At 32.8% G+C, this 27,929-nt stretch overlaps 3 protein-coding genes, 3 long non-coding RNA genes and 1 pseudogene across 6 annotated transcripts; 1 reads left to right on the top strand and 6 right to left on the bottom strand.

Annotated features, from left to right (window-relative positions):
* Positions 1 to 6,502: 6,502 nt before the first annotated feature.
* Positions 6,503 to 7,632, bottom strand: LOC148166025 (acyl-CoA Delta-9 desaturase-like; annotated as a pseudogene).
* Positions 7,633 to 13,156: 5,524 nt separating this feature from the next.
* On the top strand, positions 13,157 to 14,429 carry LOC148166024 (cytochrome P450 4C1-like). The gene is made up of 7 exons (XM_088049503.1): positions 13,157 to 13,328; positions 13,372 to 13,566; positions 13,612 to 13,794; positions 13,843 to 13,912; positions 14,036 to 14,162; positions 14,212 to 14,274; positions 14,349 to 14,429. The coding sequence occupies exons 1-7, from the start codon at positions 13,157 to 13,159 to the stop codon at positions 14,427 to 14,429; spliced, it is 891 nt and encodes a 296-aa protein (XP_087905629.1).
* A 2,552-nt stretch (positions 14,430 to 16,981) lies between these two features.
* On the bottom strand, positions 16,982 to 18,955 carry LOC148166023 (cytochrome P450 4C1-like). The gene is made up of 12 exons (XM_088049502.1): positions 18,874 to 18,955; positions 18,784 to 18,812; positions 18,544 to 18,739; positions 18,315 to 18,497; positions 18,197 to 18,266; positions 18,026 to 18,119; positions 17,733 to 17,984; positions 17,678 to 17,685; positions 17,530 to 17,606; positions 17,302 to 17,481; positions 17,092 to 17,251; positions 16,982 to 17,006 (listed from the first exon to the last, which is right to left on the bottom strand). The coding sequence occupies exons 1-12, from the start codon at positions 18,953 to 18,955 to the stop codon at positions 16,982 to 16,984; spliced, it is 1,356 nt and encodes a 451-aa protein (XP_087905628.1).
* A 4,171-nt stretch (positions 18,956 to 23,126) lies between these two features.
* LOC148166022 (uncharacterized) lies at positions 23,127 to 23,554 on the bottom strand. Its single transcript, XR_015771061.1, has 2 exons — positions 23,486 to 23,554; positions 23,127 to 23,433 (listed from the first exon to the last, which is right to left on the bottom strand). It is a non-coding gene; the product is annotated as an uncharacterized LOC148166022 (long non-coding RNA).
* Positions 23,495 to 24,167, bottom strand: LOC148166021 (uncharacterized). The gene is made up of 2 exons (XR_015771062.1): positions 23,667 to 24,167; positions 23,495 to 23,618 (listed from the first exon to the last, which is right to left on the bottom strand). It is a non-coding gene; the product is annotated as an uncharacterized LOC148166021 (long non-coding RNA).
* A 9-nt stretch (positions 24,168 to 24,176) lies between these two features.
* On the bottom strand, positions 24,177 to 24,584 carry LOC148166020 (uncharacterized). The gene is made up of 2 exons (XR_015771064.1): positions 24,431 to 24,584; positions 24,177 to 24,292 (listed from the first exon to the last, which is right to left on the bottom strand). It is a non-coding gene; the product is annotated as an uncharacterized LOC148166020 (long non-coding RNA).
* Positions 24,585 to 24,735: 151 nt separating this feature from the next.
* Positions 24,736 to 26,280, bottom strand: LOC148166019 (cytochrome P450 4C1-like). Its single transcript, XM_088049483.1, has 8 exons — positions 26,139 to 26,280; positions 25,900 to 26,094; positions 25,671 to 25,853; positions 25,553 to 25,622; positions 25,349 to 25,475; positions 25,074 to 25,301; positions 24,865 to 25,026; positions 24,736 to 24,816 (listed from the first exon to the last, which is right to left on the bottom strand). The coding sequence occupies exons 2-7, from the start codon at positions 26,069 to 26,071 to the stop codon at positions 24,922 to 24,924; spliced, it is 885 nt and encodes a 294-aa protein (XP_087905609.1). The 5' UTR covers positions 26,072 to 26,094; positions 26,139 to 26,280; the 3' UTR covers positions 24,736 to 24,816; positions 24,865 to 24,921.
* Between the last annotated feature and the right edge of the window lie 1,649 nt (positions 26,281 to 27,929).

Here is a 27,929-nt window from a genome sequence, read left to right as displayed (position 1 = left end):
TCAAGATTTATTTAAACCAATTCCATTCACAATCTGGATTTTTTTTCAATGGCAATGCTGCTCAACCTTTTCTAATAAAATTTTCCGTTTGGCAGCAACTAATACTAAAAACTTTACAATGTTGCAACATTGAAAAATTTTTTACAATGCCAAAAAATTTGGTTTAAAGCGCTTATTAAGCTTTTTTTGATACAAAATATCATTAATTGTAAAAAATGTGAAACAGAGCTTGATCCCCTGTGTAAATTTTCTAAAATTCTTGGGTGTAAATCTGCCTTTCAATTCTTTAGGGAGAAAATTAAGGAAAAATTAAACAACGATTATTGAGGTTAACACGTTATTAAAGTTTTGTATCTTAACATCTTACATTAGTTAAGAATTAATTAACGGTTTGTTCCAAAAGAAAGATTTAAATAAGGATTTAACAAGTTTTGGCAAACTTCCGCAGGACGATTAGCTTCTACGCATGTCACAATTGCTTCAAGGTCAAACGTCTTTCTGCCATCTGTTTCCGCTAAAAATTCCTAGGAGCTGCTACCAACATTACTTTTTAATAAGTGGACCGATAGTAATGAGCTCTAGTATACTTATCTTGGATAAAAAAGCACAAATTTTGTTTTGGGTTTCAATTTATAATAAATTTATAGAAATTTATTTAATTATCTAGCATAAATCGCTAGATAGCACCCTGTTGGTGAGTTAGCTGCGAAAATTTTCCTTAAACTGCACGAAGATGCGCTGAGAATGGCCAACTTTAATTGCTTATAACTTGAATACTATAAATGCCTGAACATTGTGCGATACAGCAATCAACTCAGATTTTGATGAAGTGCTGTAAATACAGGTGTACTCGAATAAAGTGCTAAGATTTTAACCCTAATATAAGACACGGCGGTAGATAATGATTCTGCAAAAAAAATCGAAATTCGAATGGAGATTATTGGTTTTCAAAAACATAATTTTCAAAAGTGTGTTAAAAATTGATTTCTTTGGAAGAAGTTGAGCCCTCAAAAAGGCCAATCTTTATTTTGATTGGTTTGGAAAGTAACTTTTTCCGATTCGCTTTGTGGATCAAACTAAAATTTTAATTAGAAACGAAATAATGAAAAAGTTACTTCAAGTTATTACGAAAAATGATCAAATGCCCTCCATTGGACGATCCAGTTCAGTTTCATCCTTAAAGAAAACAGTTTTTAAATCTTTATCACAACACTTTTGAAGAAACCACTGACAAAGAATAAAAAAATTAACTGAAGATAATCCAAATTTGAACAATTTGGCACTGTAACCCACATTTCTTTACCACGATTATTGTTCAACTGATGGAAACGGAAAACATTTTTGACACTTATTTATTAGCGTTTTTATTTCCGACATTGAACTGGCCTACCCTAAAAGTACAGTGGCGCGCAACGATTTCTGCAAAAAAATAACGGTAAAATTTTTGCACTTTATTTCGTTACATCCTGTATATATATAGTTAAAAAATAGAACCGAGAAGTTAGTCCAACGGTTAAAGTTAATAACATACTAATAAGTCTCCTTGAATAATTCTAGTGGCAAAAAAATTTGCAGCAATAAAATCCATGAACGATCATACTATGATTAAAAAAAAATCCATCTAGTTTTCTTTAAAAAACAAAATAATGGAAACGTACATAGATCTAAATTTTTTGTTTTCTTTAGATTACAACTACATACAATAAAATCCCGTTATAACAAGATACAGATTATAATCACACGCTTATTTATGGAAAAAATCAAAAATTTGAGTTCTCTCAAACAATAAATTTTTGTAATGTGTTTTCAATACATTTGCAATTTACGGAAGCATAGAATGGTGAACATAAAAAACTTTTTAATATTTTAGTAGTTATAACTAGAGCAATTTAGAGGAAATCCTACTTTTGACCTATTAATTGTCTACCCCATATCCCGATTATTTTGGGCAGGGATTTTAGAAATTTTTGTTTTTAAAATAAGCCAAAAATTCCAAGATTTTCTATTTGAACCTGTACTTTTGGTAGTTTTGACACTAAAACAATTAAATTAAAAGAGGTTACTATTTTTGATTAGTTGAATGTCTGTCTCAAATCCCAAATTTTTTGGGCGACATGGACGTGTTTTAGAAATTTTCATTTTCAAGTCGAGCTAATACTTTCCAATATTTTGCATTCGGACCTGTAATTTTTGTAAATTTGACTCAAAGACAATGAAATTTGGAAAGATTATTATTTTTGACTTCTTGATTGTCAGTCTCAAGTCCCAAATTTTTTGAGCAACAAGGACGAATTTTAGATATTTTTATTTTCGAGACGAGCCAAAACATTTAAATATTTTTTTTGGCCTCATGAATTGTAAACGTCAACATTCAATTGACAGCTTCGGAAACACTAGATTTACAAGCGCCCTGGACGTTTACACTCGCCGTGCTGTAAAAATTGCCCAAATCGTCTGCTCTTCACATGCGTTTATAAATTAAAATCACTTTACCATAATGAGGATTGATCACCAAAGTGGAATCTACCTAAATTATTATCTCAATTAAGACAATATTTCTATTTTTAAAGTAATATTAAAACGTTTTTATACAGCGCCATCTTGTGTACTTTTTGTGCACCAACTACAAAATTGACAGAATTGACAGATGATGAAATTTACAAATGTCAGATGTGACAGTTTTCATAAACTTTGAAAAATCCAATTATTTAAATTAAAATTTTTCGGCCAAAAAGTTTAATACAACTCTTGTGCGTTAACCATTTTACAGCGCTCAATCATTAAAGCACTCCGGCTACGCCGTCGTGCTTCAAACTAATTTCGCGCTGTAAAATGTAAGTTACCACACGCGACTGTAAATAACTATTATTCAGATCTGTAATTTTGGTGGTTATGATATTAACCCATTAACGCCCGCTACCAGAAATAATAATTTTTTTTTCATAAATTTTACCTATGAGGTTTAGTTTAGACACCTGAGTGATCCTACATAAAAATTTTGAAAAAAAATGTTTTTTTAGGCGACTTAATCTGAAAATGAAATTTTTAGGCCTTAAAAGCGGCCTAAAAGTGAGTCTTTTCTGGCCGCAAACATTTTCGACCGATCTATGGTGACGCCATCTATCCATAGTTTTGCATATTACGTCAAGATACCGATATTACCCCCAATTTTATAATTATTTGGGTAAAATCAAATCAAATCGACAAACTGCTGTAAAGTGCAACAAAGACGTGTTGAATTATTGAAAATGAACATGTCTAGCAGTGCTCCTGCAACAACATTAAAAAACACATTAAACCTAATTCATACAAATTGTGAAGCTACACGTGCTGAAACTGCAAATGTAAATAAGGAAAACTTTTCTGAAGGATTCATAAATATTTACAATTATTCAGTTGTTAAATCAATAAATCATAAATAAAAATAATTAACTTGTAAATTTAATGATGTCGCCTAAAAAATCTTGTGTGTAACACGGCCAAAAAGTGCCATTTTGCCCTCGCCTTCTTTCTGGCCTCGGCTAGCGCCTCGGCCATTAAAAAAAGGCTCGGCCAAAAAAGAACCACTTTTTGGCCTTGGTACACAAATAGCTAATCTTCTATTTTTTCTAAGCTGTCCTATATATAGGACACTGGGCAGATTCATGTAGAAACGTTCATTAAATAAATGGAGGTAATATATTTTACTGACCAATATAACATGACTCAAAACCTTCTATGCTGGGTTGTATATTATATTTATAACAAAAAAAAATTTTTTTCATAAATTTTTCCCTCACCCCTTACGTTAGGTGCAACCCCTAGAGTCTGAGCTTTTCGCAACAAACAAGTTTCGCAACAATTCTTCGAAAATCAAAAGCGACAAAAATTTTGTGGGATAGATTATATAAAATTCATGTAAAATTGTAATCATTATTGTGATAACCGCCCTGGACCACTTTTCATTTTCTAATTTGAATGGAATATTTATCTGGTAACCAGTCGTATTGTTCAATCCCTCTCATAATTGGTAAGAATTTTTTTAATACATGATTGGGGGTGTCCGGCTTTTTTTTTTGTACTAATTCTAGCCTTAAAGGCTTATTTGGAAAAATTTGAGATTGAAAACCTGCTCATTTCATCAAATCGGTGATCATAAGTACCTCATTTCAACACCTTATGGTTCTAAGTGTAATAAACTTTTGCGACTCATAAAGTTTTTTAAAAAATGCTACGAGTTATATTAGACGAAGTCTTTTTGATCGACCAGAGTTGATTTTTGCTTTATTTTTATGTCCAAATCTTACTCATGTGTGTCAATTTCTAGGTTTCCAAGTATATTATATAATCATCCCCCCTCCCCTATGAAGACTATAATCCCCTTTGTAGTTAAGAATAAAATTGTTTGCATTGGTAAAGCAATATATAAGAATTCGACAAGAAAAATATGCGCAGACATACTTCTGTAAACTTAACGAATCCGCCCAGTGTCCTATATATAGGACAGCATAATTAACGACCTATTATTACTATGTAAAAAGCAGAAAATATGTACAAAATATGTGGTTTTGTTAAGAATGAACCTTACATGTAATAATCCATACGTCAAATTATATATTCAGTTTATCATTTTACAGCAAAAAAATTAAATACGGTGAAGTGACAAATGCACTGAAAACCGAGGTTTTTTATTTTTTTTTTTTGCTAAAAACTGAAACAACTATTTGCTTGATAAAAAATGTTAATGGAAAGCCAAAAGACAGTAGTTTATGGTAAAAATTACAACATACCGAAAAACAATTCTAAAGTACTTTAAAAAAATTGTAAACTGGCTGTCCTATATACAGGGTCCGGCAACACTTGCATACGCTCACAGTTGACAAAGCTCTAGAAGCTGACGCAAAAATTTGTTTTGTATCACTGATAGTTTTGGCGTCGCGACGCCTTAAAAATGTAATTTTTAGTTAATTGTGAGGGTTTGTGATATCAACCCCTAATTTATTTTTTTTCAATATAAATGTGTAAAAAATATCTCAGCTGTTATTTTAGATTCAATGCAAATTGTCTTCAAAATTTGAGAAAAAAATGCGGTTTTATCAAGTTAGTTTCCAATTTCATTACGTCAAAATTGGGGACTACGTTTACACCCATCTGTCAACATCTTGTGTCGCAAATGACATCTATTCTTTGGGTCGTTTTAGATGGTAACAAAAGTCTTACTTGGTGAAATTGTCGCTTTGTCGATGTTAATTAACGATTTCTGGTGTCTATAAAGTGCAGCATGCCTGTGTTAATCAAAATTAACCTTTATAAGAGTAAATGAAGTGACTTGTGAAATTTTGGTGTAAACGTAGTTTGCCGCTGCGCTGTCAGAATTTTGAAAACTAACTTGATAAAACAGCGTTTTTTTCGCAAATTTTAAACACAATTTGCATTAGATTTAAAATAAAAACTCAGATATTTGTATCACAGTAATGTTGAAAAAAAATTGAATTTGCGAATATTTCCGCAAAAACCCAAAAATCGCTAAAAATTATATTTTTTAGGCGTCGCGACGCCAACCAAACCGTGATAAAAAACAAATTTTTGCGTCAGCTTCTAGAGCTTTGTCAACTATGAGCGTATGCAAATTTTCAAAATTTTATCTTTAAAAATAAAGACGATTTTGGGGGTGGACACAAGTGTTGCCGGACCCTGTATAGGACACTGGGCGGTAATGGGTTAAAGCAATAAAATTTAAAAACTACATTGGGCCTGTTGTCCAATGTAGTACATGTTCGTAATTTTACTATAGTCTTACTATAAACCAAATTTCTTAAACTTTTAAAAGTACCATTTTTTAGCTTAGGAAATTTTTAAATGCTGCAACATTGTAAAACTTTTAGTTGCTTAGTTACGAAGACTGCCGAACGGAAAATTTTATTAGAAAACGTTGAGAAGCATTGCCAAGTTTTTCCTTTGAAAAAAATCCATATTGTGAATGGAATTGGTTTAAATTAATCTTGTTTTAATTTTTGAGATAGTTTAACTGGAAAGGATATGGTACTTCCACTTATGGGCGCCTTGTTTTCAACACCCTGTATACTACTGTATATTATGGGATCTAGAAATGAAAGCAAAATTTGGCGAATTTTGGTAACTAAAAGTTGCAGAATTTGAGACACAAACGTGCATTTTCACGAAAATTTAGATTTTGAAGAAATTTTCTTAAAAAAGTTATTTTAGCTGCAACTCATGTTTTTGTTCACATGACATGCATAAAATTCTAATTGTTGCCGCACATCAGCCAAAAGTTTGCCGAAAGTAAAATATTGATTTTTTTGTTGTATTATTAAATGAGTGAAAAATTACTGCCAAATTTTCACGTTTGGTGACCATAACTGACTTAAATCTACGGAAACATAATCTTATAGTATATACAGGGTGAAAACCTGAAAGTACCTCAATAAAAACCAATCGAAACTCGACAATCTTTATTCATTTAGCCCTTGGTAAAAGTCAAGAACTTTATCATAACACTTCTTCATCTGAAATATTCATTTTATTTTATTGAAACTTTTCCAAACCGACCCCATTCCCCAAAAGAGTTTTCTCTATTACAACAACAATTTCGCACACAAATCAATGAATAAAGTCGTCAAATTTGCCCTGTGGTTCCCCAGTTCAGCTGCTTTGTAGTCCCAAGGAAAAGTGTGATGGTAATTGTGCAAACCTTCACACATCGCCAAAAGGGACACCACCAGATTTTCACTAGGCTGAATATTCCTAAAAGAGATTTTCAGAACTTTCAAAATTTCCACTCACTTGTTGTAGGGTTTGTCTCCAAACACGTGCGCCGCGCTGTTTACCAACCAAGCAACATTCAAAGCAGCTGTGTATCTGAACATGCAATGCATAAAGGACCAATAAATCGATTCGTTCCACAGAAAAATAGGTACCGCTGTTGGTAAAACAAAGCAGAATACCAACTTTAAGACCAAATCGTACCTATAAATGAATAGATGAAGAACAAAGCAATTTTTTTTTGTACGTACTTTAGAAAAAAGACAACCACTGGATCTTCAAGAAGGTCGCTGTCTACTTCGCGCCCATGTTTGAGTACTTCCGGGTGCTTTCTCATCATGAGCCAGCCAACGTGGGCAAAAAAGAATCTTCGATTCATGTTGTGAGGGTCAGCATCGGTTTCACAGAGTTTGTGGTGGAGCCTGTGGTCTCGAACCCAATCATAAAGAGAGTTCTAAGAAAAGTAAACACAATCGTAGATAAAACGTTGTAATACACATGAAACTCACATGCCCTGCGACTTCATAGAGTATCGCCAGAAGTATTCTCATGGGCCGTCTGGCTTTGTAAGCTCTATGGGTCCATAAGTCTGTGAGCTCCTGCTGTCACTCCAAAACCTCCTGCACCTGCAACTATGATGCCTAAAAGAAACAATAATTACAAATAAAAGAATTTTTTTTTCTGGAAATTACTCCAACAGAATGTCCTCCAGTGAGAAGTATATGGAAATGTCAACATCGTGTAGCAAGCAATCAAATGCGTTAAAGTGATTATTAAGATGTTCCTCCATATTAGCGGTGTTCGAAAATAACCCCAAAGAGTGCGATAACTGGTGTTAATTTGGAGGCTTTGTTCTGACACTGTGGCCATTAGAGAACAGAAAATGGATAAAACGTTGTATATTATTTTAAATCGAGTTGATTTAATTTTGAATTTCACTTTTACACTAAATTAAGCTCCTAAATATATGTAATTGTAATGTTTATTTCAGTATTAAATTAAGACGTCAGATCAATAAAATAAAATTAAGAGCAAAAAAATAATAGAAGTACATAGTAATTAAAAGAAAATAAATTCGATTGACGCAAATCATCTACACGTGTTCTAGATCTGTGTATAAATGATTCTAGCATCAAGAGAAGCTGTGGAATTTCCATCATGCACTACTTCGCCGCTGTGTTTTCATAGTGAATCTAACTATGTTAAAATTTATTTAAAACGTCACTGCTTTTCAGGCTTCAAACCACAACTAGAATAGTTGTTTTTTTTTAAATAACTTTGCTCCATGATTGAGGTTAACTACAAATGTCAGTCAGCATTGATGCTACAAACATTTATAACCACCTTGTACTTCCTAAAAAAAGAAGAAAAATAGATAATAAAAATTTGATTTTTCCTTTTATTTTCTGAAAATATAAAATCTCTTCTTAAGAATTCACAAAAAATCATTAAATAAGTAATAAATTATTTCTATTAACGTTAAAACCCTCTTCTGAGTTTCTCAATTATTTTCTCTTTAGATGTTCCCTACATCTACACAAATTGTTTAAAAAAAAATTCTTTTTCCTCATTTGCTATGATAACAGAACTATTTCCGCAATCGTTTTGAGTGAGGTAACAAACTGTTTCCGCATCGAATGCGTTAACAGTTTTTAGTATAAAAATTAGATTTTATTGGCAAATTTAGAAAAATAGCATAATAAGACTTAAGACATCCGTCCAAAACTCCTGTTTTAATACATGCTCAATTAATATTCAATTGTTATTAAATTATATAAATTTAAACCAATGAGACACCACAAAATTAATTATTCCTCCAGCAGTCTTCTAACTAGCCAATCACTGTTAAGTTTCATTACGGGTTTTTGAATAATTAGAAACGTATTCTATTTTGGGGTTGGTGACACTTTTTTCTGCTTTTTCCACAAGAAAAACTCCTAAATTTAAGGTTAGTTAATCTACTTTAAATTTATATCACTTCTGTAGCCTTTGAATTTGAGGTTGGCTTTATGTAGGGACTTTTAATAAAGAGGAAAATAACTTATTTTTTGCGTTGGCAACACTGACGTGTTAACAAGTACGCGAGTTAACATGTGATGCTTGAAAAATACTTCTTTTTATGTTATTAAATCCAATTATGGCAATTTATGCGGAGGAAAAAACCAAGCGACATCAATTTTTTTAACAATTAGGAAGAAATCCTACTTTGAGGTTGGTAACACTGGCCTGTTAACAAATGTGCCTGAAAAATATTTGATTTTACCTGTTTTTTACATGACAAGACCAAAAATTGTGGCAATTTATGACAGGAAAAAAGACGAAATGCATTAGAAACTTCTAAATTTGAGGTTAGTTAATCTACTTTGATTGATATCACGTCGGTTACGCCCAAGGTTACTAAAATTAACAGGTTTGCTACAAAGTTTTCATCCAATAGAAGCAGGCATCTTGAACTGGCGCGAATACGTCATCGGAAAGCTCTTTTACATTCCGATTGAATTTTTTCATTGCTATTATTATTTAAAACAGCAATATTTAACACTCTTACGGGCTGATTTCAAGACGATTTGCAGTAACGCAAGTTGCGACGTAACCATGGAGATGGCGCAAAACGAGTGCAGCAAAGTTGCGCCTAATTTCAAGACGCTAGACTGCTGCAAATTGCATTAAAATTTAGCGCCACGTCAGTCCGGTGGCGCAACATTTGCTTAATTGTCACTTCGAAAAATGGCTGGTGCTCGACAAGTTCGATAGTGATGGCGACGAGGAACGTGTGCCCAGAGAAGCGTTTAAAATCGAAGAGATAAGTGAACGGCTTCTTTTTCAACGGACGAGACTGACGATGGGTGTTTTTAACTCTGTTTTAGAGGTTATTTCACCGGTTTTAGTGAAAAACACCAAGAAGGGACGTTATCCGCATCTAACACCGATCCATAAACTATATGTGGCCCTCCAGTTTTATGCCACAGGTTCCTACCAGTGGTTAGTTGGTAGCAGTGGCCAAATTTCACAATTTGCGATATCCCACGCCATTCAGGAAGTTACCAACGCTTTGGTTGCCGTTTCACCTGATTATATTCGTTTTCCAGCAGCAGAAGAGTATCCATCGGTGAAACAGGCCTTCTACAGATTTGGACTAACCCGACATGGGTCTGGTTTTCCGAATGTTTTGATTTTCAAATTGATTTTAATTTTGGGCTTCGGAGTTGCTTTCATTTTCGTAAATACATTAAATATTATAGATTGATGGTAACTATGCTATTATGAAAGAGTTACTGTGTTATTACGAATTATTTGTATCAACACTATTATGATCTACTTAACATGTAAGCAAACAAACGTACATCTTAATATTCATGTTTTGATAAAATAAATGACTGAACAGATATTTTCATAACGTGTAATTAAACCATTTAGGAACAATAAACACAACATAACATGATCTAATTCTTTCTTCTTTTTTTAAATTCCAAATATTCCGCTTGCGAAATTAGTAAAATTTTTTTATCTGGTTTTCGTTCTAAAATGGCCAGATATTATTATGAATAATGATTATTGAAAATATTCTTGAGTTATTAAATGTACTTACGACTTGTTTTCCATTCTAATAAAACGCCTTTATTTTTTAACACAACCCTTTGCACATTTAATTTGTCTGATGTCACGTGACCGACTCAAAAATGATGTGGCTAAAGTTCCGCACTTGCAATGTCGTTGCGCCACTGCAAATTTCGAACATGAAATTAGGTTGTAAATTTTGACGCAGTGGGATTGCAAATCGGTGTAGCAAAGTTGCGTTGCGTCACTCATTTGCGTTAACATGACAACATGACATGATAAATGACAACATGAAATCAGCCCGTTAGACAGGAATTGAAACTGTAAGTAAGCAATCGTTTTGTACCACCATTTATTAATGATTTATCGACTTTTGTTAGATTTCCAACCGTTGAATTTGTAAAAACTCCCAAAACCCCAAAAAAATGAATAAACAAATTTCGCTAAACCGACAGCTAGCGCTTTATCATTTTTCCATAAGCGCAATCAAAAACTTCATTTATAACACAAAAATAGATAAACTTGATAAGAATTTACTGGCGACTATACAAAATTTGAATTTGCTCCACCTCAGGTAATACTGGTTGTACTGGAATTTTGAAAACAGATTTGGATTTTGCGCAAAACACTGCGTGAAATACGTCTTAAAACAGATTTGCTTCACAAATAAACAAGATAACTATCAAAATAGGTTATTTTCAAACTTCTAATTTCAAGTCAAGTACAGCAAATCCAGTCTTAGAAAAAGCACTAAACGGGCAAGTAATCCTAATTCCCCTACATCCGGTCAGGTTGTTTTGAACACCAATGGCGTAGAGCATAAAACAGCATTTACTTCAAAATAGCAACTTATTTCTAGTATTTTTTTTATTTAACACTTTATATGCGTTGTAGTTAATTGCCCATAACTTCGTTATTGGTTGCCTTACCAAAGTTTTGAACACAGATTTGGATTCACTGTGAAATTCTGCGTGAAATGAGCAACATAAATCCAAATTTTCGTAAATCAAAAAACAATTATTATTTGAATAGTGTTACGCAACAAAAATCCAGCCGCTGCCGTCTTAAAACGGAAATCATTGCTATTCAAGTCGTATTTTTACCAATTCTATAGTGCAAAATTTCAGCAACACTAATGTAGCACGTTCGTTGGACTGCTAGCTTTAAGAATTTTAGTTCCATATGAAGCTTAACGTATGGTGACAGTTTTAGACAATTTAATAACGCGAAGAGCAAAAGTTCGTTTTTTTTTTAAAAAAACACCAACACCGCACTCTCCCACTACTTTACAACCGGCAACGTCGTTGATAGTGACTTTTTAGTGATAAAATCTAACAGGTTTAGTTGTCTAATTGACACTTCTCACTATTTAATCCTTAGATTTGCAATCCAACAGGCTGTTAAAGAGACGTTTTTAACCAAAAAACTGCGTAATTTTCAGAAATGTCACTAATTTGACATTTGTTTTCTCACAAAAATCTCCCTAGAAATCGTTGGTGGCTAAAAAAAGTGACAAGACATCAATTTTTTTTTGTACGACCATAACCTAAAATAACATTTTTGACACTCCTTACTAACGTCAAAAGTATGGCTTTTTCGCCTTCGGCTCGTGCATATAAACGGCCCACGCGTAAAAAAGCACTATTTTAGCCACTTGTTGTATGAAATACTATTGTGAGTTGCATCTTTGTTGCATAACACTATTCATTTTTGTGTCAAATGTGACAAATAAAAATCACATAATGACTGTTCTACAACGTGTTTATAAATGTTTCTAGCATCAAGGGTGGCTATGAGACGTCAAAGAAATGTGCCGCTCATTACAAATGGGGGTTTCGATTTGTCAACTGACATTTGCAGTTAACCTCAAACATGAAAGCAAAGTAAGTTTTGAGAAATAAACTGTTTTAGTTGTGGTTTAAAACCTGAAAATCGACAACTTGGGCACAAAACCGTAACTAAAACGTCGTTGAAGTAAATCACTTTATAAATAATTTTCCTTTTAGTTATATTCACTATGAAAACAAAGCGGCAAAATAGTGTACGACAGGAATTCCAAAGCCACGCTTGATGCTAGAAACATTTATAAACACTTTGTATAAAAAACCCTTGAGAACTGGTTTTGCTAAATTTGACTCTTGGCTATGATGATTTCTATGTAGGTATGTATATAGCAGCCCATCCTTTGAGATTTGCCACAAATTTGTGAAGCAAGGTCACCTTTGATAGTTAGAGCTGGGATTTTTTTTCAACTTACACATTCATAGTTTTTTCCAATATCACCGGTTTTCGGCTAGGCGCGAGTTCTGGAACATCTGTATCATACAAAACAATAGAAAATTCTCGATTATACAAGACATGTTTTTCTAAACAACACGTCGAGTTCGAGTAACTTTAAAATTGAAAATAAAAAAATAAATTTGAAAATTTACGCAATTTTATTTGTGAATAAAATAATGAATGGAATATGGAATAGTGATTGAAATTATTAAACCTCTTAAAGTTGCGATGTGCAAGTTTTTTTCTTTGATTAAATTAATATTCGCGGAACGAGTTTTCAACTTACGTTTAAGCGACACGAAAACATGACAAACGATATTCAAATTCAAAAAAAAAATGTCTAATTCGTCATCTAAAAGGTTGTTCTCCTAGAACTTTCCAGTCCAATATTAAATATGTACTGTTGCATTTATCTATTTTGAAACACCAAGTATGATTACGTAATAACATTGAGAAGCAAAAAATGGAATTCATTAGAAACTTGTTTGCCAAATTATACCTGAAAAGAAAATTATAAATATGTACTGCATTGTGGATTTGTTTCCTAGTTCTTAAAATGAATGAAATCATTCGGTCAAATTTATCCTGGATAATCGTTCCTTTGTGTCTAGTTTTCGTAAAACTTCTATGGACACGGCGATGGCTTTACTACTATTCCTGGGTTTTACCGGGACCTCTTTCTTTGCCTTTTATTGGAAGTCCCGTTCTTCTGTTCGCCGGAGAAAAAGGTAATTTTAGTGAAATAAATTGCAGTTAAAACCTCTTTTCCAGGACCCCTTGAAGCGATGTTCAAATTGTCGGAGCGATACCACTCAATCTTTAGAGTTTGGATTGGGCCTCAACTGAACATCATTACTATAAAAGCGAATGAAGCGGAGTATTTACTCAATAATTGTTTACATAAAGAAAATATTCTATTTTATCAATACTTTGACGACTTTGTTGTTTCATTATTAACAACCAACAGTAATTTGAACTTCTCTTAGAATAATTTTTATGGTAAGTTTTTAGTTCATAAATGGCAACCACGCAGAAAAACCTTGAATCGGAGTTTTAACCAAAAAATCCTAAATTCGTACTTTGAAAATCAAATAAAAGTGGCCAATAAAATGACGAAGGAATTGGAATTCCGGTGTGGAAAATCATTCGATTTATTTTTTTTCCTGTGGACTACAACGATTGATATGATTTGTGGTAAGAATTTTCAATATTTAGTTACAAATTGATTTTATTTTTACTTAGAAACGATCGGAGACGTGGATGTGACAACACTCCCAGAAGAAAATGCAAAGTTTCTACCACTGATTGTCAGGTAAGTAATTTCTAACGAAAGATGCTACTGATATATTCAAAAATGAATTAGAAATTGATGATTGTTTATCATTTTTTTTTAAATTTCATTTTTTTTTATTAACTATAGCTACTATTGTTGTAGGAGCGAAGAACTATGTATCGAACGGTTACTTAATCCACTGTATTATTTTAATTGGATTTGGAAATTAAGCTCAAAATCCAAACAACTGATTTATACAAAAGATCTTTCCAAGCCTCAGATAAGAGAAGTGTGATTGTTGTAAAAACGAGGAATAATCAATTAATTTTTTCTTTTAGATAATTCAACAGCATCAGATATCATCTTGTGCCTTAACAGGTCTAAAAATTAATCTAAAGAAGGCAAATTCTGTAACTGTGTTATAGGTGAAATCGAGGATTGCCTAAAAATGGTTTTGTCGAACGTGCTTTGAAAGGAGATTACAACAAGGAGGAACTTGAAGACGAAGTTGCATTTCTCTTTGTTGCAGGAAGCGAAACTTCAGCTCTTGTCGTAGCAAATGTTCTTTTAGTTCTGAGCATTTATCCAGAAGTTCAGGTTTGGACAGTCCTTTTTAATAGCTATTAGCTCATTTTGCTTGCAGACAAAACTGTACGAAGAACAAGAGACTCTTTTGAACGACAGAGAACTCACTCTCGAGAACCTCAACAATTTAGATTATTTGGAACGAGTCATCAACGAAACCATGAGACTTTTGCCTCCAGTTCCATTCGTATCGCGCTACTTAGACAAAACTGTATCAATCGGTAAACTGTTTAATTTGATCGACAAATTAGAAATTCAATTTATTTTAGATGGTCAAGTTTATCCAGAAGGAAGTGCTGCAATCATTTCAGTCCGAGAAATTCACAGAAATCCAGAATACTGGTCCGATCCATGCAGATTTGACCCAGATAGATTTTTACCAGAAGAAGTTCAAAAGAGACCACGATGTGCATATTTGCCTTTTAGTGTCGGACCTAGAAACTGCATTGGTAACAATATTAAATCTTAAAATTTGTCTTAAAGGAGTTGTTGCAGGTTTGAAATATGCGATGATGAGCACTAAAGTTTTGTTGGCAAAAATAATACAAAATTTCGAAGTTCTTCCAGGTCAGTACAAGTCGTTGGATGAAATTGAAATGGTTTTTCATGTTGTTCAGAAATCTCTAAATGGTTACCGGATCTTGTTAAGAAAAAGATGTTAAGAAAATGGTATTGACAAATTTGAATATAATAATAATAATAATAAATTTTGGTGGTGATAGGGCTTGATTTTATTTGTTTGCTTTTAACTTGTCCAAATCATAAACTCATTTCCTATTTTGACATTGATTAAAAAACATAAAGCTAATAGAATTTTCTGGAAACAATAAGATGGTACAAAAATTTCGAAATTTAAACAGTATTAATCAAAAAAATCCAAAAATTCTGAATCTAAATCATCTAGATAAAGAGGTTATTCGTTTCTAAAAAAAGACGAAAATTTCGAATTTAATACTTGGCCTAACATATTAAAAGAAAAGAATTTTTGTAAATCAAAGACTTTTTAATTTGTATAATATAATTATTCAAAATGTAAGAAGAAGGTACACACATACAGCGCGATTTAAATAACTTAACCAGTTTAAACTTTGCATTTTCAAAAATAAAAACTAAAAAATTCATCTTGGTTGCAAAACCACTTGCCACTGGAGTCCGGGTCAAAGTTATAATGCATTCACGATCTTTTTAGACCAGAGTAGGCCATGTTTTTTTCTTTTTGTTGGCTACAATGACTGACAAAGGTAATTTTTTTACTGTCACATCTGACATGTGTCTTTCATGCACGCAGGTTTGCCACTTTTCTGATACCGGAAAAATCGTGTGTTTCCTTTTAATCGTGGAAGTAACAGTTTAAAGGCATTATCTTCAAAATATTGCAATAAAATGCCTAAAGTGATTTAGTTTTCGAACAAAATTTGCCTTTAAAAAGTGCTTCTTGCAGTTTCGAAAAGATCGGCCTGACTTAAGACTGGAGCAAATGATCTGAGGTGTCACAAATATTCTTGTGAGGTAGGAAGTCCCGTAGACGTTTGTTTTCAAAATATTTTTAGGTGCGGCGTGCAACCGTTTTCAAAGTTTTGGACACCAAAGATGAAAACTTTTGGCTGATAAGCGGCAACAATTAGAATTTTATGCCCAGAGAACAACACTTTTCAAAATTATTAAGTCTGAGTTACAAACACAGAGAAGTGAACGATCACAAGACTTTATGTAAACAAAAACAATTCAAATTCTAAATTGTTGCACTTTTTAGTTAACGAAATTCGCCAAAGTTTGCTTTTAGTGTGAGATTCCATAACATAAAACCCTGGGTCAAATGCTAATTCGAACAAATAAACTTTTTTAAGGTTTTATGACTAGAATCAAGACCTGGCAGAAGTACTTCTTGAGAATGGTAAACTTTTTGCCAGTGGAATGTACCAGCAGTAATGTCTTCCATTATGATTAATATTGCCTTTGTTGAAAAATAATTTCAAAATTTTAGATAAAAATTCAATAAAATTATCAAGTTCTGAATGTTCGATTCAAACTGGCAACAGAGGAAAGGTTTCAGACACAATTCATAACCAAAAAAAGGTGACAACTCCAATCGACAGAACGAATGTCAATCACTTTCAGGAAACTTTAGCTCACAAAGGTTGACTACCAACCAAGTTACTAGATTTCCATGGCTTGCCGCGGTCTAAAAAAATCGTGAATGCATTATATGTATTTGTCATTATGTTTTTTAAGTAGATGTTTGCTTTGCCTAAAAATTTGTTCCGTTAATATGCATTCGTATGCATTTTTCAACGCATGCGTCTGAGTAGTAACGAAAATCTCGTTTCTTTTGTCTCTTTTTTTGGGCTTCAAGATGACTCAGAAATGGTTGGTATATTATGGAAATATATGGGTAAAACAGTAAGAAATAATTTAGTACGAAACACGAGGCAAAAGTGTTGTTATCTCACGATGGTCTTGGTCAATAGCTCGTCTAGTGATAAAATGAATCACTTTTGAATGTATGAATTCATAAATAATTGGCTAATTATAGAAGTTCTTATCAGTGCTAAAATAAATAAGTTCATAGATTTGGACAAGATATCGTTATTTATTATAATCCTATTTGATAATACAGTTTAGTAAAAGTTTACCTTTTATGTAACATAAATGGGTAACCATTCTTAGGTTTCTGAAGGAGATGAAAAACCATTTCAATTTCACTCAACGACTTGTAATGACTTGGAAGAACTTCAAAATTTTGTATTATTTTTGTCAACAGAATTTTAGTGTTCATCATCGCATATTTAAAACCTTCAACCTCTTCTTCAAGACAAATTTGGACACTTAATATTATTAATTACCAATGCAGTTTCTAGGTCCAACACTAAACGGCAAATATGCACATCGTGGTCTCTTTTGAACCTCTTCTGGCAAAAACCTGTCTGGATCAAATTTAGATGGATTGGACCAATATTCTGGGTTTATGTGAATGTCTCGGATTGAAATGACTGCTGCGCTTCCTTCTGGATAAACTTGACCATCTAAAACAGTTCGAATTTCATTTTTGTTGAACAAATTAAACAATTTACCGATTGATACAGTTTTGTTAACGTAGCGCGATACGAATGGAACTGGAGGCAAGAGCCTTAGGGTTTCTTTAATAACTCTATCCAACTAGTCTAAGTTGTTGAGGTCCTCGAGAGTGAGTTCTCTGTCGTTCAAAACAGTTTTTAGTACAGTTTTGTCTGGAAGCAAAAACAGAACTAACACTACTGAAGAGGTTTGTCTAAACCTGAATTTCTGGATAAATGCTCAAAACTAAAAGAACATTTGCTGTGAGAAGAGCTGAAGTTTCGCTTCCTGCAACAACGAATAGAGCAACTTCGTCTTCAAGTTCTTCCGTGTTGTAATCTCCATTCAATGCACGATAGATAAAGTCATTTTTAAGGTGATTCTCGGCGTTATCTAAAACACAGTTAAAAAATTGATCTTCAGATGACTGACCACAAAGACCTATTGAAGATATCTGGCGACGCCGAATTGCCTAAAAGAAAAACTTATGTTTGGCCGGGAAAGATCCTTCGCATGAATCAGTTCTTTGTATTTTGAGCTTAATCGCCAAATCCAATTAAAATAATACAGAGGATTCATAACCCGCTCGATAAATAATTCTTCTGTCCTACAACAACAATGGATGGACATCAACTTCAAACTGAATCCAAAATGTGAAGGATTTGACTTTTAAAAAATTTTTACCTGGCAATAAATGGAACAATCATTGCATTTTTTAATGGGGGCGTTGCCACATCCGTCGCTGCGATTGTATCTAAATAAAAAAAATTTCTATCTATACCCAAATATTGAAAATTGTTACCACAAATCAAATCGAGCGTTGCAGCCCAAAGGAAAAAAAATAAATCGTTTGATTCTCCATACTCAAGTTCCATTTCCTTCATCAGATTATTGGCCATTTTTACTTGTTTTTCGAAATACGAATTTAATGTTTTTTGGTTAAAACTTCGATTCAAGTTTTTCCTACGTGGTTGCCATTTATGGACTAAAAACTTACCCTCAGAAATTGTTTTAAGAGATGCTCAAATTACTGTTTATTGTTAATAAAGAAGTTAAAAAATCTTGAACGTATTGATAAAATATGATATTTTCTTTATGCAGACAGTTATTAAGTAAATACTCCGCTTCGTTCGCTTTTATGCTAAAAATGTTCAGTTGGGACCCAATCCAAATTCTAAAGACTGAGCGATATCGGTCTGACAAAATAAAACATAACTTCAGTAAGTTCTAGAAACGAGTGTTATTACTGCAATTTATTTCCGAAAATTTACCTTTTCCTCCGGTAAATAGAACAGCGGGACTTCCAATAAAAGGTAATGAAAGAGGTCCCGGTAATACCCACGAATAATATTAAAGCCAACGCCGTGTCCAAAGAAGTTTCACAAAAAATAGACACAAAGTAATAATGATCCAAGAAAAAATTGACTTAACTATATCATTCATTTTGAGAACTAGTTCAGAAAACCAAAATGCAGTTGATATTTATATTTTCGTTGCAACTACTACTTAGTAAACAAATTTATATTTACTTTCGTATTTTGCTGGTCGACATACGTATTTTGCAAATATACAGAGTGTTCACTAATAGGAATACACAATCTTAATTGAACTATTTCAACGTTAATGATAATGCAATTTTAACCCTCTTTTTATTCGAAATTTATTCAGAATGTTTATTAACACGTTAAGTAAGTATGCAAAATTCCGTCTACAATGTAAATATAAATAAAATTTAGCTTTATTTTTGCTTCCGTTTAAGAAAATTAGTCGATGTTGTCATTAAAAATTGTCATTTTTTTGTAACGTATGTTTAAATTTCACACATTTTTATGTGTTCTGTGCCAAAATATTAAAATAAGAAACTAGTTTGCTCTCGTTTCTGATCATCCCGGTAAATATACAGAGTGTCCCAGAACTCATGCCTAGCCGAAAACCGGGGATATCGGGAAAAGGTGTGAATGTGTAAATTGCTGAAAAAAAGTTCCAGCTCCAACAGAAACTGAGAAAAGACATGACAAAGTTGACCAATCACAAGGCCGCGTGGAGATGGTCTGGAGGATACACTGGCGTGTTGCTAAGAAACCAGTTTAAATTTTCTCCTTTGAATTTTGTATGAACAATCTGGTCCACTATAAATTTCACTGACGTTAGAATGACAGGCTTCAATAAATCTAACTCATATTGAACTTAGTGTGCAGAAACGGCTTAGCGTACTTTAGAAATTGACTAGAGGGTTGAAGACTACTGGTTGACGAGAGTTGAATGACAAGAGACACACCTGAAAGTGAAAATCCAAGTGGAGTGTGAAATGGCGTTTCTTTTGGTTTCCCTTGCTTGCTGGTTTCCTAGTTGGTGTTTGGTGGTAACAAATATCCTAAAACGGTTCAGGAGTACTCGGCGGCAGAATGCCTCGAAATGCGTCTTATTTTTGAAGAGTGCTATCGAAATTAGTATTAGCAGCAAGAACGTACCGAGGACGTTTTCCAGGTCGTGATTATTATCCGGACAACAAAACGATTCTTAGTGTTGTTTCTCGGGCTGGACACACTGATCAGTTATTAACAGATCGGCGCGAAGTTGGTGAAGCACCGAGACAGGCCAGAACTGATGAAAATAAAGAAGCCGTTTTGGAAGCAGTTGATGAACACTCCACGCAAAGTATCTGAACTGTGGCACGCCAGTTAGAAATCGGAAAATCTTCTGTACAAAAAATTCTCGCTACAGATCACCGGCACTCGTACCATGTCAAAGTTTGGTTAGAAGAGCTCATCTGTGGGTCCAAAATAATGGTGGTTTGTTCAAGCATTTGATTTAACTATTACATCATGTGCCTTGTTCTGTATCTTGTTGTAATAAAAGGGTTCATTTTAGAACCGTCATTGTGTGGTTTTTATCTGTCAAATTGACATTAGATGTCAGTTATAAAAATGTGGTGGACCAAATCAATTTTCCTTTTTAGGATTTAATTATGAAACCTAGCAACGTTAATATTATTTGTGCTTGAGCGTCTGGGATTGGTTAGTTTCGTTAAGCAATTTCTCAATTTTAATGCACATCAGGACAAAACAAATTGCATTTTTGGCGTCCTGATTGCTGTCGGCATCCGCCCTTTTTCGGCTAGGCGTGAGTTCTGGGACATCCTGTATTTATTTAAAAATGGAATCGATAAGTTATTCCAACCTTCAACTATTAACATTGATTGTTAACAGAATAAAGGCTATGTTGATTAATTTTAGTAGCAAAAACGATCTGAATAATACAACAATGATAATAACCGTTTTGCAATTTGCTTTCTACGCAAATAATAATCTAATCCAAAGAACAAAAATTGACCAGCAACGATAACTCCCTTTCTCTCTCTGTGTGTGTGTGTGTGTGCGAGAGAGAAATTTAGAAATTGAGAAATTTAGAAATTTAGAAAAATACTTTGATTTACAAGTGGAGAACAGCCAAAAACGCAAGTAACCACAGACTGAAAAAATTTAAATATTTTTTTCAATTTATACAAACAGCTGCGGACACAAAATCTTAGACGTCATTTTCTGACATTTCAAAAATTTGAATGTAGTCTGTGCTTTACTGTCATTGTCATTACTGACGTTCAAAGTATTGACAAGTTGTCAATTCAAAATTGTCATGACTGAAGTATTTCAAGCCGATAAAATTAGAATAGTTTCTTTAGTACAAAGTGGTTTCATCTACAGTCAGGTCCTTACAATAGTGAAAACCTCGAAAATTCTAATCATTTTGAAATAAAAAAATTAAAACTGTCAAAATTGACAATGCAAAAAAATAAGGCTCGGCCAAAAAAAACACTTTTTGGCCTTGGTACACAAATAGCTATTCTATAGCTTCATAATTAATAGCGATTTTGGGCCGGAACACTAGTGTTGGCGGATCCTGTATGTGTGCGGCCAGGTTCACGGTGAGGTCAAGTTACTTCATAGACTCTTACCATTCAAATCAAATTTTTTCGCTCAACATTATTCATTCATTGATGAACTTTTAATTTGAGTGAAATAAAAAAGAAATAAAACATAAAACGTAGAAAATTACACAGAATGTAATCTGCATCAATGCATATTCATTTTGATCCATTTTTTTGTTAATAAAATATCTGATTATAGTTATTTATTATACAAACGCCTAAAATGAATGTTTAAAAAGCAGTCGCGCCTTTTAATAACTACAAGTTAAACATTTATTTTAGGCGCGCGTGTAATACAAACTTTTATTCAATATTGACCACCCTAAGCCCCAAAAATAGTGATTCAAAGTTCATATTTGAAAACGTCAGAACTGACAGCTATCCAATCAAAATTTTATGAGCGTAAAAATTCGTCTACAATATGAGGTGTGCATGTGCAGTGACTCTGGCGACGGAGTTTGTTTCAAACAAGCTAAAAATTGTCAAAAATCATGCAAGATTCCGAAGAAATAATGTAAAACTTGCTTCCATTAAATAGATGCTTATAAAAAAGCGTATCAAAAGTTTCTTGGATGGAAAAAGCAGCAAGGCGTTATCATAATCATGGTTTTAAAACAGGAAAATAATAATATATTATAATTAATTAAATTGTAGATTTGGACAAGTTAGAAAAAAAAAACAAATAAAAACATTAACACCCTCATCAATATCATTTATTATATTCCAATCTGATAATACAGTTTATTAAAAATTTACCTTTTTTGTAACAACATCTTGTAACCATTCTTAGGTTTCTGAACAAGATTTAAAACCATTTCAATTTCACTCAACGACTTGTATTGACTTGAAAGAACATCAAAATTTTGTATTATTTTTGACAACAGAATTTTTATGTTCATCATCGCATATTTCAAACCTGTAAACACTTCTTCAAGACTAATTTTAATGCTTAATATCATTACCAATGCAGTTTCTTGGTCCGACACTAAACGGCAAATATGCAAGTCGCCTAAAAACGTTTTTTATCTCAAAAAATAATCAAGCAAAGACGAAAAAACGGAAGCCAATCCCGATGCAGAACAGGAATTGAAAATCGGTAACTATGGACACATACTATCATTTATTGGTCAGATGAAAAATACACTCTCGTTGCCTAGAATATTTTACTCCATCTCTAGAAAAAGCTTCTGGGATTGGTTCTTAATTTTTTTTTTCTATAGTAGCTTTTAAAGTGTGCTTTATTTCTCAAAAAATGCAAGGCGAACTTGCGTTTTAACATCAAGAGTAGATAAAGTGCTACTTTAACATCAAGGGTAGATAAAGTGTTTTAAATTTTCTTTATTTAATTTTTACATTAATTTAAAATAATGGTAACATTAATAGTACAATTCTCGTTTCCTCAGACGTTTAATATTTTTGAAATAGAACTTGCATTCATGATTTCGTCGTGGGTTATCTCTACAGATGACGAAGTCGTGTCTGAATTTGTGACCAAATCTTCGCAAAGAATCTGATTCGAAACTGCAATTTTTCTTCTATGTAGTTTTCTGCTACCGAGGACGATTTCCATCCTATTCGCCTATGCTATCCTTCGATATTCTTTTACTGGTGATGAGATCATCACCCTTGTTGGCTAACATCATAGCGACCGAGCAGCAAAAGCAATGCTTCAGGTCTGACAGCTTTAGAAAATTAGCAATCATCTTCGAAATCTTGTATAATGTATTGGCTGAACGATACACTTTTTCTGTCTGTAGTTGACGAAGAATTTGTGAGGAACGTTTTTAGGACGCAAGCTTGAATATTTTCGTACGATTTCCAAAAAACTAACTCCACATTCTTTATCGGTTACACAAAACGACCGATCTTTCTTGGTTTTAGTGTCAATAAGTGAAACAATAATTACTGACTGTCGATCCTCAATGTTGGAAACTTGTAACTTGTACAATTCATCTGATCTGCAAGCCCCGTGCAAAGCCATTACAGCAACAACCTGTAAGTTAAAACCCAATTTTACATTTTATCCTATCCAATAAATCTACTACCTTTGCTAATAAATAGTCATCATCTGACGCATCTACCAAGAATTTAATATTCTCATTTGGCTCAAAGGTCTTGGATTTCTTGGGCTTTTAGCCTTCACTTTGCTTCTTTAGTAGTGAAATTAGTTTGCAATATCTGAAAGTTATTATGACATTACGTTGACACTATTTTAAAACATCTTACTTTGAAATGTCGCAGTTTTCATTTACCAACAATGTGCTTTTTAGCATTGAGTAATAACACCATAAACTTAAAGGTTTGACTTTTTTAGATTTTTGAGAAAAATGTGCAAGGAGCACTTTCTCGCTAACACCACTGATATTTTTTTCTACTTCTCCATCTTTGAAAAGTGTTGTATTCTTTTTCATATATTAGGCGAGATTTTTGGGGCAACAGCTTAATTACAGCAGTTGCAGCTTCTTCCTCTACGTCTGCAGGAAGTTCTAATTCGATCTCGCACATGGTAGTTTTCGGGATTTTTGAAAATGAAAAATTTGTTTACAGTTCCATAACAACCAACATTGGGTATTATGATACATTTTTTTAATTAATAAATTTAAATTAGTTATTCTTCAAAAGCTGCTATAGAAAAAAATAGTGTATTTTACACGACGATAAAGGATCTTTAACCATCTCGTGAAGTTAATCCACTCGTGTATTAACTGTCTTCACTCGATGGTTAAAGTGGTCCTTTATCGTCTTGTATAATAAATAACTAATATTTTCTCGAATGCTGTTAATCAATTTTTGCTTTAAAATTTACCATCTTTATTGTTGCCTTGCTCTATGGGTTTAAGTTCTGGAACACCCTGTATGGATAAGTTCGGCGTTAATAAACATTTACATGATCAATTCTTTGAACAAATAAAATGTAAAGACAATAAAGCAGTCCCATCACCATCATTTATTAAGTTCAAATTTGAAAAAACAATTTCAGGTAGGTTTACCTTCTTTTTAACAACATTCGGTAACCAGTCTTAACTTTCTGAAAAACATGAAAAACCATCTCAATTTCACTCAACGACTTGTATTGACCTGAAAGAACTTCAAAATTTTGTATAATTTTTGACAACAGAATTTTAGTGTTCATCATCGCATATTTTAAACCTGCAACCAGTTCTTCAAAACTAAATTATATTCTTTCTATTGTTACCAATGCAATTTCTAGGTCCGACACTAAAAGGCAAATATGCACATCGTGGTCTTTTCTGAACTTCTTCAGGTAAAAATCTGTTTGGATCAAATTTATGTGGATTGGACCAATATTCTGGATTTATGTGAATGTCTCGAATTGAAATAACTGCTGCGCTTCCTTGAGGATAAACTTGACCATCTAAAACAGATAGAATTTCTTCTTCGCTAATAAAATTAAACAGTTTACCGATTGATACAGTTTTGTCAACGTAGCGCGATATGAATAGAAATGGAGGAAGGAGTCTCATGGTTTCTTTAATAACTCGTTCCAAGTAGTCCAACTTGTTGAGGTCCTCGAGAGTGAGTTTCTGTCCTCTAAAAGAGTGTTCAGTTCTTCGTACAATTTCGTCTGAAAGCAAAAACAGAACTAACATTACTGAAGAGGTCTGTCTAAACCTGAATTTCTGGATACATGCTCAAAACTAAAAGAACATTTGCTGTGAGAAGAGCTGAAGTTTCGCTTCCTGCAACAACGAATAATGAAACTTCGTCTTCAAGTTCCTCCGTGTTGTAATCTCCTTTCAATACACAATCAAAAAAGTCATTTTTTAGGTGATTCTCGGCTTCATCTAAAACACAGTTAGGGAACTTATCGTCTGAAGAAATCTGACGTCGCCGAATTGCCTAAAAAAAAACTTGATTAATAATTATTTCTCGCATTTCTCACATACTTCTCTTATGTTAGGCCGGGAAAGGTTTTTTGTATAAATCAATTGTTTGTATTTTGAGCTTAATTTCCAAATACAATCAAAATAAAACAGAGGATTAAATACCCGCTCGATAAATAGTTCCTCTGCCCTACAACAACATTAGATGGAGCCATCAACTTCAAACTAAATCTAAAATATGTAGAATTTTACTTTTAACATTTTTACCTGACAATAAATGGAAGAAACTTTGCAGTTTCTACTGGGAGTGTTGCCACATCCGTTCCTCCGATCGTTTCTAAGTAAAAAAATAACCAAAAGGTACCAAAATATTGACAATTGTTACCACAAATCTGTTCAAGCGTTGCAGCCCAAAGGAACAAAAATAAATCGTTTGATTTTCCACACTCAAGTTCCAATTCCTTCATCATTTTATTGACCATTTTTACTTGTTTGTCAAAATACGAATTTAAGATTTTCTGGTTAAAACTTCGGTTCAAGTTTTTCCTGCGTGGTTGCCATTTATGGACTAAAAACTTACCATCAGAAATTGTCTTAAGAAAAGCTCAAATTACTGTTTATTGTTAATATAGAAGTTAAAAAATCTTGAAAGTATTGATAAAATAGGATATTTTCTTTATGAAGACAATTATTAAGTAAATATTCCGCTTCTTTCGCTTTCATGGTTATGATATTCAATTGGGGCCCAATCCAAACTCTAAAGACTGAGCGGTACTGCTCCGACATTTTAAACAAAGCTTCAAGAGGTCCTAGAAACGAATGTTATACCTGCAATTTATTTCCGAAATTTTACCTTTTCCTCCGGTAAAGACAACAGCAGGACTTCCAATAAAAGGTAATGAAAGGGGTCCCGGTAATACCCATGTGTCCAGAGAAGTTTCACAAACAATAGACACAAAGCAATGATGATACAAAAGAAAATTGACTTAATTATTTCATTCATTTTGATAACTAGTAAAGAAAACCAGAATGTAGTTGATATTTATAGTCTATTTGCAACTGCTACTTGGTAAACAAATTGATACTTATTTAAGTTTTTTGCTGGTCGACGTAATTACGGTTTTTTTTTCTACGATCCCGTATGAAAGTGGCATTTTTTTTGTTGTCAAATTATAATAAATTCAGACGACGCAAAAATACATTCAGAAAAATTAAATAATTTTTTTCAAGAATGCATAAATACATCAAAGTTTGAAAAACATTTCCAAAAAATTACAAAAAATCTAAAAAGTCTAAATATGTATTCTGACTTTCATAATAAGTGCAACACCTGGAATGGGTAGGACGATTTTGGTGAAATTTATACAAAAGTTCTACAATATGATTCAATTAATTTTTGATCAGCTTTTCTGTGAAAAACAAAAAAAATCAAATAGTATGGCGTAGTGAACTTTGCAAGGTGTCATTTGGCTGTTATTAGTCTCATTACTGTCATTATTGAAAAAGTGTTTCTATCAAATCCTATTTTAGAAATGGTGCTAAAATGAGAATGAAAAAATTGGAGAACACAATGAATCACCCTACAAACATTAAGTTGTGTTTTTTAAACTATGAAAACTCATGTGGATGTGCCTGGAAACAAACAACAACCACATTTAAAATGTTCTTAATAAATATACTTGTTTACTGTTTGTTTATTTGTTTAGAACAGCAAGTGCACGTTGCATTAATGATGTTTTTCATTCATGCTAATTTTAGTAACATAACCTCTAACTTTGGCCTTAACCGTTTTCACAAGGGAGTGCGGGCACTACCGCCTGTAAAGTCTGCAACCTCCCAGTCTGGAGGATCAACAAACCGTGCTGGTTCATTTTTAAAGATGCAAAAAACAGAAGAGACAGTGTTTATCGTCCTGAAGGATGTTTCTGATATTTTCTTCTTAAATTTATTTCGTGTTCTTTCCTTTTCTTGTTTTATCTTACTGTTTGTTTTTGCTCTTGAGAATTGGTATTCTTCGTAGTTTTCTATATTTGTATTTGCAAAGTATTTCTATAATTTTTGTTTTTGTCTTTAATTGTTAATTTTTCGTTGTTTGTCTACTAACACTAATAATAATTTTTACTATTTTTCCTCTCTTTGTTTGTATAGATTCTGATTGAGGTACCGTCAGAAATTGTCTTTAATTTATGATTCTTTCTTTCGTTATTGTTTATGCTTTTTACCTTGTCCCACATTTCTTAATTATTTATTATGGATTTTTCGTTTCTATTGGTAAATTCTCGAGTTTTATTTTGAGTATATATGGTTTATAATGTGGCTATTTTTTGTCTTTAGGTCATTGCCTAGGCAAGTTTTTCGTCCTTTCTGTGTCTGCACATACATAGATATACTATAATATTATTTTAAAAATATTAATTAATTAATTAATAAAAATATATAAAATCTACTGTGCCCTACGCGAGTAATTTGCAATTTGCTACCGTTTTGATTAATGTGCTACCACTTTCTACTCGTAAAATCAATTAAAATCTTCAAAACTTATGTACTTATCGATGAAAAACATACAAAAGCAAACTTTAGAAGCTAAGATTGGATATTTCAGTTTTTTTCGATGTCTAGAATGAATTACTGACACCCAAAAAAA

This window comes from Gnatocerus cornutus, unplaced genomic scaffold (genome assembly GCF_029298725.1).
Source record: "Gnatocerus cornutus isolate USDA-ARS CGAHR unplaced genomic scaffold, icGnaCorn1.1 ctg00000033.1, whole genome shotgun sequence".
Classification (NCBI taxonomy): domain Eukaryota; kingdom Metazoa; phylum Arthropoda; class Insecta; order Coleoptera; family Tenebrionidae; genus Gnatocerus; species Gnatocerus cornutus.
The sequence above is the reverse complement of the archived record's forward strand: the minus strand, read 5'-3'. Positions and strand labels throughout refer to the sequence as shown.

Coding starts and splice junctions, on each gene's coding strand:
- LOC148166024 (XM_088049503.1), top strand. CDS start 13,157: ATGAATGAAATCATTCGGTCAAATTTATCCTGGATAATCGTTCCTTTG. Junction 13,795..13,842: donor AACGATTGATATGATTTGTG/GTAAGAATTTTC, acceptor ATTTTTACTTAG/AAACGATCGGAGACGTGGAT. Junction 14,163..14,211: donor CCAAGCCTCAGATAAGAGAA/GTGTGATTGTTG, acceptor TTTTTCTTTTAG/ATAATTCAACAGCATCAGAT.
- LOC148166023 (XM_088049502.1), bottom strand. CDS start 18,955: ATGAATGATATAGTTAAGTCAATTTTTTCTTGGATCATTATTACTTTG. Junction 18,813..18,873: donor GAAACTTCTTTGGACACGGC/GTTGGCTTTAAT, acceptor TTTTATTGGAAG/TCCCGCTGTTCTATTTACCG. Junction 18,120..18,196: donor ATTGTTCCATTTATTGCCAG/GTAAAAATTTTT, acceptor TTGTTGTTGTAG/GACAGAAGAATTATTTATCG.
- LOC148166019 (XM_088049483.1), bottom strand. CDS start 26,071: ATGTCGGAGCAGTACCGCTCAGTCTTTAGAGTTTGGATTGGGCCCCAA. Junction 25,476..25,552: donor TTTCTTCCATTTATTGTCAG/GTAAAAATGTTA, acceptor ATGTTGTTGTAG/GGCAGAGGAACTATTTATCG. Junction 25,027..25,073: donor GCATGTATCCAGAAATTCAG/GTTTAGACAGAC, acceptor TTTTGCTTTCAG/ACGAAATTGTACGAAGAACT.